The 12,153-nt window shown below is 36.8% G+C and overlaps 1 protein-coding gene across 1 annotated transcript; it reads right to left on the bottom strand.

Annotated features, from left to right (window-relative positions):
• Nucleotides 1-2,442: 2,442 nt before the first annotated feature.
• Nucleotides 2,443-11,392, bottom strand: LOC136264041 (uncharacterized). Its single transcript, XM_066058722.1, has 2 exons — nucleotides 11,276-11,392; nucleotides 2,443-6,571 (listed from the first exon to the last, which is right to left on the bottom strand). The coding sequence occupies exon 2, from the start codon at nucleotides 6,567-6,569 to the stop codon at nucleotides 2,697-2,699; it is 3,873 nt and encodes a 1,290-aa protein (XP_065914794.1). The 5' UTR covers nucleotides 6,570-6,571; nucleotides 11,276-11,392; the 3' UTR covers nucleotides 2,443-2,696.
• Nucleotides 11,393-12,153: the final 761 nt, after the last annotated feature.

Below are 12,153 nucleotides of genomic sequence, written 5' to 3'. Positions count from 1 at the left end.
CAGTACTAGTGTCAGTAAATTGGCAGTGAGTCTACCTTGAAATCTCAACTCTAGAGTACATCCAACACAGGACAGCCCGCACTGTAACAAATACATGTGATCCCATTGTAATTTCATGGACCAGCTGGACTGGGAATCACTTGAAAATAGACGAACAAATTTAACCTGTTTTGTTTGAAGTGAAGCATGTGAAATGTTACACTTAAGAAATCCTAGGATTCTTAGGTGGTATGTAATTAATGTAAGTGTTCCATTTCAGGTCTGACTAGATACATTGAAATTACACACACATCCTGGTCCAAATCACGTTTGCCTGGTGGCTACTACGGGCATGGTTTCACATGCGGCTTATAATAGAGATTTGGCTGATCTTGGAGTTTTGACATTTAGCCTGATTCAAGGCTAGCAGTCAGACACATCCTTGAATTGTGCAACAGATAAAATCAGCTCACTATTGAATACGGCATTAGTCCACTGCACCAGCTGTTAATATATAAATAACTCCATGCATACACTTCAGTGATGTTTGCAGAATATACCCTCCTTGCGGTCTGCCAAAATATTTGCTCCTCACACACTGCACAAAGTTCTTCAAGTTTTAATTCAGCTGGCTCTTTCCTGTTACCAGTATCTTCCTGCTTGCTTTATTTATACACTGACTTATGACTTGAAAGACCGGCCCAGACTGTTTTGTAAAGTCTAAATAAGAAAAACAGCTCACATAAAGTTCCCTTCCGTATGGATGAACATCACTGATACAGCTCATCCCACAATAATACTTCGTTACTAATGACAACCAACAAAAACCCACAATCGATCCGTTAATTCTTTTTATCTTATGTTTAACCATAGATAATAGAGTAATAGGGATAGGAAACGCAATAACGTGACGTCACAAAATACGTACATTTCTATTGGAATTCCGTGTAGTACGTCACGAACATACTCGTTACGCTTGATGCGCTTGTATCAAAGAGAAACAAAATGTTGTAACGACAGAATTTTGTAACCAACGACTGTGAAACTTCGCTACAGTGAACTCAAGTAAGTAATCGAGGGAAACAGGATGGTACCAACCCTCAAGGAAGTTATACGCAAAATTAAAGGAGATTGAAAGTGAAAAAAACGGCCCAAAAATTACTTTAAACCACTTTACTTTCTTCGTAAATATATTCTATCCTTTTAACTGTGATAAACCTATTCCTTACCATTTAACAGAGGGAACCAGAGGAAATATCGGAGCAAAACAGGAACTGTTGCTTGAAGAAACGACTAAGTATCTTCCATTTTTAACCAAAGGCTTAAACCACCTTGCAGTACAACGCAACGGTAAAAGACTGTGTTGGTGACACGCCTAGCTTACCACAAGATTCGAAAGTGGAACCGGCTATAAAAGAAGCGGTATGGACGAGGCATGAAGTTACGATGAGCGAAAGTGTGACAGCGTGTAACAATCACGGTTAATGCGATACGCTTTGTTACAAAATCTACGGTCTGAATTCTCTCCCCAAAATCTCTCGCATAGGCCTAAATACTTACTGTAGTCTGTTGGATTACTATTTACGCTGCTTAGAACACTAATTCTCACAAAACTGTCTTGTCCTTTCAAGTCACGCGTAACGGAAATCAAACCGGAAATCGCTTGCGTTTCCTATCCCTATTACTCTATTATCTATGGTTTAACCACCCACTGGAGATGCCACTGCTAACTTATAAGGGAAGTTTCAGCAATGGTAAGTTGCAAGCTTCAGTTTGAGAAAGCGTTCCGTTCCGTGGTTTAGTCCATCATTCCGTTCCGTTCCGTAGAATAGTCCCCACCTATCTCGAGAACGCTTGAAGCGATTTGGCTCAAATTTGGAATGTGAGTGCTAAAGTTGGAGGAAGTGTCCACAGCAAAAACCGTCTTGTTTCATCAAGGCAGCACAGAGCTACGGAGGTGCGAAAATTGCGTTTTCTTTCTTCCTGTCAATATACTCACGGGTGTTGCGCGCCGGCTTCTTGGGCCGCACGACACACTACCGTGTGTCTTGATATCTGCATTCTATAACCTGTTTTATATAGCAAAGTAAATGGGTAATACATGTTGAAAGTTTCATTGCCATAGCTTGATGGTATCAAGTTATAAGCCATGAAATCTTGAAAAAATTGGTAAATTTGATGTGCCTATTTTCATAGGCCCTGTCACACAGAAAGGCGTAACATATCAACATCCTGATTTGCTTATATATCTTGGAGTGCTGATTCTAATACTTCAACCATTCTATATAATTCTCTCAAACATCTTTGGTTTCCTTACATAAGATCATGCACAAAGCACAGATTTGGATTATCTTACAGGTTCCCATTGTGGGATAGTGTGCATTAGAGCATATCTGCATGAATCTTTATAATGCACACTTTGGGACCAACTGATTAACCCATCTAATTGCTAGTTGTCAACAGTCAAGTCAAATATTTATAATATGTAGAAAGCACATTATTGTAGATAAATACATACACACAGATAAATGAGTATATATTGCAGCTACTATAGTGTAATACAACAGCATAGATGTATCTAGCACAAACCCAAGAAATCTTTTACAATAAAAAATTTATGTTATACATATGCAAGATGGCTTGGTTTACATATACACACTTACAAACAAAAAAACGTTTGCAACAAATATTATATAACACAAAAAAAAAATCATCAGTTACAAATGCTCAAGAAAAGATTCACGAAACTGCAGTTCCTCTGGCATCTCTGCAGAATTATTGACCCTTCGATAATTCTGATCTTCAGTAAGATTGTTTTTATAGTGACCACCACCAAATACAGGAAATGAGAAACCAGTGATCATTTTTGCAGCCTTCTCATACTGCTTAACCAAGCTCATACAAATTCCTGTATGTTTAGTGATTTGGAAAATGTGGTACACAACCACCAGCAAGAAGAACACAAAGCTGACATATCCCAAAACTTCTACTGCTATGTTGACATTCCTGAACCCATTGGAAGAAGGATAAATGTACAGAACTACTACGGACAGCAACAGAAAAATTCCCATAAATGTTAAATCCAGCAAATTAGCAATTTTATTTTTGAATGGACGAATGTAGCTTTGCACCAAAGCAAAAAAGCCAACTACTGTGATGCTAGATACCAATACAGCTTCTCTATCATTGAAAATCACAGCCTCCATTATTGCTATGTACAGAAGTACCAATGCTCTTAGCCCAAACCAATATCGATATTTGACTTTGTATGGTGCAACAAAACAATCAAATAGTGGGAAAAAGTAGCTCATTTTTTTCGACCACAGTATTAAAGATGGAAATGTGAGGCCAATCGCAAATGGTAATACAAACAATAGTAGAAACAGAATTCCAATAATGAACAGAACTATGTGAACGCCAGTTAAATATTCAATATTTGGATCTGCCAACCACACAGTGATCGATCCTTCACTAGATGATTTCACGTGGCCAAAAGCAAGAACATTAATAATAGTACGCAATACCTTTGAGTAAGCCAGTAGTAATAAAGTAGCCAAAATGGGCAGAGCAGAACGAGAGGAAAGTTTCTTGTGACTTCTGAAATAGAACTTCCCCACATATATAATAATGAACATTAATACCCATAAGTAAACTGGAAATACAAACTGCAACCCTGTTTTGGCAAGTTGAGACATCCCATCATAAAAGCATATTTCAAATCCCAAGTCCAAATTTATCAGTGAAATGAATACATGTAAGAATGAAAATTCTGAAATCTGAGTGTTGAAAAATAATTCTTCATTAATGCTCATTACATTGCAAAAGAATATCAATCCATTAATCACTCCTAGCGTAACATTGAAATTTAGTAGGTAAAGTACTGATAGTAAAAGTAGTCCCAGAAAAGCATATAGTAGTATTGTAGTCAACCAGGCACTACTACATCGTCTGCAAACATCGGAACCAAATACTCTACTATAGCCATCTTCACATTCACCACACACTCTTCCTGAATGATGGTTGGTACAAAGTACATCTTCTTCACTAAGATCAAATGTTCTGAAATCAGTATGGCAATAAGTAGGTGAACAAAACTTGAAATACTCCAAGTCACCATTGTATACACCTAACCAGGCCTGATGAGAGGAACGTCTAATACTTCCAGTTGCAGTATCACAACTGATTCCATCACTACTGTTAAAAAACACATCACATATACAGCCGTATGCTCTGTCAACAATTACCTCCTTTTGAAATCCTACTGGACATCCCACAATTGTGAAACTCAGATACAGAAAGCTAGGATTTACGCTGTTAAGTGAAAGTTTTAGAACTCCATTATTAGAAATAGTACGTCCAGTACCATATATAATAAATTCTATACTAGTGCACGATCTGTTTACAAGAGAAAATGGACGTTCATCCTGACCAAAATCAAGCACTAATCTTTTACCAGAAGTAGAATTTTCATAAGCACTGCTGTAAAGTGTTCTTGAATATCCCACTGACCCAACTATATCTACTGTAACAAGAGAAATATTAAACAACCTTCCAGGAACGACAGTTTGATTTGAACTGATTGTTTGCATCAAAGCACAAGCAGTGAAGTTGTACATTCCACTATCTTCACAAGGACATGGCAGATAAGCTTGGATATAGGTATGATTATCAGCACTGTTGGGTGGATTAAACGTGAGTACTCTACGATAGACAGCAAGTCTCCTGTCATCCTCAACAGGTGCTTGTATCCCAAGATTTATTTGCACCACTGTGTCAGTAAACCATGAGCATCTATAAAACACATTGCAAAATATCGATTCTAGTATGCCATTATCTCCAACGGTATTGTTACGAAAACTGATGCTCACATTAAGCTTTTCTATTTCTGAATCACTAAGATCAAATATTGGACCAATTGATCCAATAAATTGTATTGGACATATATCTTGTGTCTCGACATTTGTGTTAGTAAAATCTATATTGAAAGCCCCACCACTCAACTTAGCATGATTGTGAGTAAACTGCAGCTTGGCTCCAGTGTGAACAAAGACAACAGTGTTCAGAATGTGTAGGGCTCCACCGTTAGTTGCGTCATTATATTCAAATGACATGCTCCCTATTAGTGTCAGTTCAGAATTGCGGCCATAAAATACTGATGGATTATTGTTCCAGAACTTGCACTCTTTGTTACATGTCACTGTAACCTGGACATTATACAGTACAAAAACTCCAGTGACAAACTCCGAGGGAGTATATAGAACATTACCCATTGCATTGACATTAGTCATAAGAATTTTGATGGCACTAATAGTGGTATATTCTGCAGACAATCGAAATCTATTGTCTAAAGCAGTAAAGACTGCACCTGTTGTAGCATTGTTATTAGTAAAATTACAGTCACGTATTCTAACTGTAATAGTGAGATTGTTGGCAGCCAGTTTTTCAATATGAATGGCACCTCCAACCTGAACAAAGTTACAATGTGTGATGGCAAGCATTTCTGACTCTGTTGGCCCAGGTAATAGCAAATTTGGAAATTGCTCATCTCCTATTACAATCAAGTACAGTAATTTAATGCCTCCATTCTGATAAGGATAGCTCAAAGATACTAAAGTCGAGTAAAAATTGTTGTTCATAAATGTGCAGTTGTTAAACCTTGTTTGGCTTAACACACTGTATACTGATGTTATAGCTACACTGGCGGAATATGATCCAGTGTTATTTAGAAATATGGTATTAGTAATAGATGCACTCACTGGGAAGTCGGTTTGTGTAAAATACAATGTAATACACCCTGCTCCCACCAATGGGATTGGATTTCGATAATACCCAACATTGATGGCATCCCTGAAAACTCTATAGGGCTTTAAAGGAATAATGTTAACATTGTTTTTAAAGAAGCAATTGTCAATGATTAGAGAGTCATTGCTAGTATTTATGAAGCGATACACAAACATAACACCACTACCAGAACATGAAAAGGTAGCTTCATCACTTTCATAATCATATCCTATACAAACATTATCATTCTGAAAATTTGTGTTCTCGATATGGACTCCTAGAAGCTTTACTATTCCATATGCATCAAAAGAAATTATACTATATCCCAATGTGTTTTGCATTCTCACATTACTGAAAGTGATGTCAGCTGAGTCTATGAACAAAAAGACAAATCTTGAACCTTGTCCCAAATAAACAAATGACTCAAATGAACTATTCACATAGTCCTCCATACCACCGCCACACCCCTCAAATGTAATGTTGCTTATTGTAACATTTTGTACTATTGCTAACATAATACTAAATCCATCACATAATATTGTAGTATTATTGGGAGAGTTACCGGTAATTACCACACTGGTCTTGTTGGTTAAATAACATGGGTAATTATTGACTCGGAACACATGACGTCCGGGCAAGAGATGGATATTGACTGTGTCACTATCAGCACAACATTCACATAGGAAGTCATCCACTTTACCAGAACAGTTTTCATCTCCTATGATATCACCAGGATTGACTGTGAATTCATTACCAATCACAATTGGAATAATAAGATAAATAGAGATCAACGAGTACCAACCAGTCATATCTGTAATAGATAAAGTCAAGTGTACACAATGTATGCAAATAAACGTTTTCATACAGTACAGTAGTATTGTGTAGTAGGGATCACAAAAGATTGTGTTTTCCTGCCAAAATTATACGGTTTATCAGTCTCACTTTGACCAAGCCTAAATGTGCCTTCAGAGTTAGTTTCTATAAAAATGTTACCTTAGTTTTCTACTGGCTGACTGACTAAATAACCGATGGCTTCAGCTAAGTATATAGACTATGGACAAGAGTTAACATTATAACTTTTACTATGGATAATGTTATGGACTTGATTGCTATACTGTTTCACATAGTTTAGGATCAAAATATACACTTTTCCTACCACACAAGCTACAATGCTTACATCATGTTGTCTTCCTTTAATTTTTCCACTTCTCTTCTTTCATTTGTGGCTAGCAAATCAATGGCTAATTAATGTAGTAATTGCATTATTACAGATCAGAGGAGCTTCTTGTACTGTTCTTTATTTGTAATGGCTTGTAATGGGTGGAACTAATAAAGTAAAACAGCTATTTCACTTTTCAAAAATACTATTGATAACTAGAGCACACGTCCAAAATTTTAAGAGTTATGTATGCTGAACTGTCAACCTAAAGAGTGCAATTTGTAGTCAACAAGTTAAACATGTTTAGCATGAATAAGTTTACAGTCAGTCAGTAGGCAGGTTGAATACAACTGTGACACTAGTTTTGCAGCACAGTGACAGAATTTTATAAAGCTGTTTAAGATGTTTACAAAAGCAATGCAACCACAATGTTTACTTAGACCCTGTGGTCACCACTAAAACCACTTAATTACATTCCAGAGGTATCATTATTCAACAAGTCAATGCATGCTCTTTGCAAGTGGTTACTGATTATTACACAACAGTTGGCAAAATCTGATTATCAATCAGTCCAATAATCAGTACAGTGTAGTTCTACCTACATTACACTGTAACTGCATGATGAAATGGTGTAAATCTTGATTATCTTATAGTACAAAGATTGCATGTGCAGCTTTTTGAGCTTTTGTTCAACACATTTCTAGCAGTGCAAAGTGTGTGACAATTATACAGATACCTCATGGTAATCACAGCATATAGTGATAATGACAGTTGTAATGCTCCAACCATTCAGCTGGTTATGGGATACACACAAACTGTTGGGTAGCGTCAATATGTACAGCTTACTATCCTCTCGCATCAGCAAGGGTAAATGATTGAAGCATGCATGCATGCTCAAGATGAAATACTCGTATTTCATTCCCTGGTTTGTGTCTTAATATATCCTGTCTCTGGGGTGATACAAAACATGGCAACAACACATAGGTGTTTAACTGGATAGCAAGTGTCATTATAAGTTACAGGGAGGTGTATTAGGTTTGTGTCTACTAATGAACACTATATTTCTCGTGTCACAAGTAGCTGTGAAGGTACAACAAGCAGCAGTGAAGATATACAACAATGAGCTGTGGTATAAGTAAGTTAGACATTGAAACACAGGGGTCTATGGAACTTAGAAACCCTCAGGTCCTGTAGTAGTGCCCTTGCTTTGCTTGGGCACTACAGGACCTTTCAGGCTACTAAATTCCATAGAACCCAGTGTTTAAATGTCTAAATATTATATAAAACTTTACCCACTACTTTATTATTGGTGTGTTACCAACTTAAAATTGTATCATTAACTCAAATGGCTTCATGCACACAGTTAGTGTGTCTTTACATGATACCAGCAATACATTATTCTTGTAAATGCACATCAAGCATGTGATGATGGTGCCTGGAATCAAGAAAGTGTAAAATATTGAACTCGCATATAAAGTTAAGTAAGAGCAACATCAGATGTATTAGGTTGAGAAGTATGTGATTAAATACATCCCATTATTTAGTGAAAAATAAAACTACTTTTCTTTGTTTGGCACGTTCTACACATTGCACAGCTTTAAAGTAAGTCAGTAGGAGCATTTTATCTGGTACATAACTTCCAAGCAAAACACATAGTGAACTTATGCAACACTGTATCAAAGCAAAAAGTATGAGGCTATAATTGTACACGTCCCTATACTATTAAAGAAAACCTGTTTTGCTTAGTTTTAGACTATGCTTTGCCTGCAATACAGTCCTAAACATGGAGAATGATACATGAAGTTAGCCTAGAATCAATTTGTACTTCCAGATGTTGGAGAATTATGGGCAATTTCTTTGCAAAACACAAAGCCATTGATTACTATCATGAATTGCTATGTGCACTGTCAGCAAACGTAAATGAGAGAACAAGGTAAGTCCATGATGGATGTATTGTACACACTGCCTTACGCCAAAAGGAAGCTTTCAGACTGAAGCCTGCAGCCTAAGCCATTATAGTTAATCTTGTCTGAAGGAATCATTTAGTCAGTCAGTCATTAGAAGATTATACTAAATAAAATTATGTACATCTTTATGATCCTATACTATATGCAGTACTATCATACTGTATGATAGAGTCTTAATTACAAAACCACTTAAAACATAATAGATTGGACAGATTAATATAATAGATTTAATCGATCGCTTTTGTCATAAGTTGCTGAACATGTGACAAAAGCAATCCAAATTGTATAACGGGCCAAAACCAACTATATACAACAATACCAATGCTATACTACTTGCCAGCCAAAGCATTCCTTGAATACATGAAGGAGAGCTGACTTTTCTGGGTGGTGTGACAAACTCAAATGGTAACTTCTGGCCTTAGTATCTGATGGCAAGCAGCATTAGTAAAATGGAGGATGGCTTTGTGTACAGTTGACCAGTCATTTTCTCTGTTGAATTTTTGGGACCCAGCTCAGGACTATAATTTAATCTTGAGCTATCAAGTTTATTATTTGAAGCCTAGTTGGCATTCATACCTGGAGTGAGTACTTGTGACACTACTGTACTACACTCTTGAAATCTTCTGTCTATAATGCAGGAAGTTCAATAGTCAGCCATAAAACATCTTTAGTGTAGAATTTCATAAGCATGCATACTCACTACACTGGTGAGAATTACTGCTAAAGTTTTAAAACTGTTCTCTCAAAACTGTTGATGTAGAGCTTGGATCCATTAATACTAAGTCCATGCAGTGACATGTACACAATCAGTTTATTACATTATATTTTTATGGTTTTCAACAGGTGCTATTCTGTAGCTAAAAACTTTGACCCACTAAATTGACCACCTTACAAGAATTTGTTTAACCTTTGATCTATGACCTACATTATACTGTACCATTTGATCACCAGATAAAGTGTTTGTGGCCACTATACAACTATGTAGTTACTCTCCAAATGACATAGCTAGCAGGATCGTGTGTTTAATGGTAAACCAGTTAGTAGGCCACTCCAAATAATTATATGTGACCGGATCTGCGAAAACCCAACATAATGGTACATTTTGCAAATTCTTTATTATTGACTATTTATAATCTACTTAGCCAAAGTTTTGCCTTGTGTGCCAACAACTTTTGGAGTTACAGCCCTACAAAGTAGCAGCAACAGAAGATTGATTTGTACAGCAAGTATTGAGAAAATAAATTACAGGCACCTACAAAAATGGCTGTAACTTACATACACAATGCAGTACAGATCTATAGAGTTGCAACTTGCATCATTGTGTTCGCCATGAATAGGGGAGTCCATTACTCGGTAAATTTTCCTTCTATCACCTTTCTTCACTACATACAGAGATGAAATCAGTGCTTGACCGCGTACTATCGTTTCGATGTGATGTAAACAAATGCCCATAACTCACATATCCTTTAGTCTTCTGCAACGAAACAAACTCTCGAATACAATGATATCCATGTTTTTATCATTGGAACCTCTCTTCACAAAAAACAAAGCATTTAAAAAAATATGGATTTGTTTTTCAATAATGCAAATATTTTACCCATTGCAATCAATGGTCTTATACTGAAAATTTTAGGCTTGCGCCATTATGTCGGGTTCTCGCAGATCCGGTCACATATTCTCTGTTTCCTGTCCACCACCTGCATCTGTTTACTGTCAGCATTAAATATTCCATATTCCGGCTTTTCTTACATATATAGGCTCAGTAAAATTGATATTGTAGGAGTGTCACCTCATGTCAGTGATAAAGTCAGCACTAACTCGTGCAACTTCAAACTCAACTTTGTGTCGTTCCTGCAACTTAAAAAATGAAGGTGCAAACTTTAAGCTTTAACTTTGACTAGACAAATAGCTAATGGCTTGTAAAGCTAGCGCTACCAATCTTTTAATGGAATAATGCAAATAAACCATATAGCTATACCTGCCCGCATGCAAATATGCGTCTACTCTTGATTGTTATCATGCTGGACTTGTCAGCTTTTTTTTTGACCAGGTCTGTGCTCTTGGAAGCTCTCTTTTGGGGGCACGACGGGAAATTTGAAGTGGTCTTACTGCCGCCATCAACCTCAAAGTCACCCCGCCCATCATTGTCTAAACTAAAGTGTGATTATACGTAGCCTGAATACCGCACAAAAACAAAAATAATGATGTTGTCATTAGCTACCGTAGGTGGAAAAAGAAAGTGCTGAGTTTCCTTTTACAGGCTGTATGCATGGCTCTCGTCAAGTGAAAAGGGCGTCAGTCAACGGAGTCAGATAGCGCCGGATCTGAAATTGTCTTGCAAAAGTAAATATCCCGATCCCCACATTGAATACATATAAAGTGAACTTACTAATTGTCTTTTACAACGGCTAAAAGTTTGGGCGACTACACGATACCTGCAGTACCGTATTCACAGTGAGATCTGACCACTAGTCTTACGGCGTCACGTGTTCTAGCTGATCTCGTGCGCGGGTTTTTTGATTGGTGTAATGCAATAATTTCCGGGGTAATTGCAATACAATGGGTGTAATAATTAAGTATATATAAAAATTTGCAATGTATAGTGTTATTCAAATGTTCCTTAAAAGTGTCTATGTTGTTACAACTTATAGTATCTCCAGGTAGATTGTTCCATAATCGGACTGAAACAGGAAAGAAGATGTACAATAACTTATTTGTATGAGTCAGTAGTTGTGTCTGGCTGTATAAATCTAAGATCACTGCCCCTGGTATGATATAATTATAATATTATTGGAAAGACAGCAATGAGCTAATACACATCCAATAATATAAATTGACTAAAGTTGTACTCAGCTAAACATGTTGACTCGGAAGTTCATCATACAGAAGGTGGCAGTTCATTCCATTCTTTAACACTTCTGTAGAAAAAACATTGTTGGTAGTGTGAGGTGTTAGTTGTTGGTAATATGAAATGTAATTGGTGGAATTGTCTGGTGGTGGAGGTCTGTGGCAAAAAGATAGTCAATTTGCATGGCTGGTTCTTGGTGGTTAACAATTCTAGATAAGAGTGTCAATCTGTTAGCATTCTATATGCTATATAGCTAGATAGTGAGGCATCCACGCTACTGTAAATAATATTTTGCGCAACATCTGAAGTCTTAGATGCTTGAAGTGTGTTTCCATGGTATTTCAGTTAAGAGTGACATATAACATGTTTGATACACTGCTAGTTTGATAATAATTATGCATCACAAAACGAGCTGTGCA

This window comes from Dysidea avara, chromosome 8, assembly GCF_963678975.1.
Source record: "Dysidea avara chromosome 8, odDysAvar1.4, whole genome shotgun sequence".
NCBI lineage: Eukaryota > Metazoa > Porifera > Demospongiae > Dictyoceratida > Dysideidae > Dysidea > Dysidea avara.
This window is presented reverse-complemented; position numbering and strand designations above follow the sequence as displayed.

Bases quoted from the DNA above. Each gene is read 5' to 3' on its own strand.
- LOC136264041 (XM_066058722.1), bottom strand. From the start codon at position 6,569: ATGACTGGTTGGTACTCGTTGATCTCTATTTATCTTATTATTCCAATT.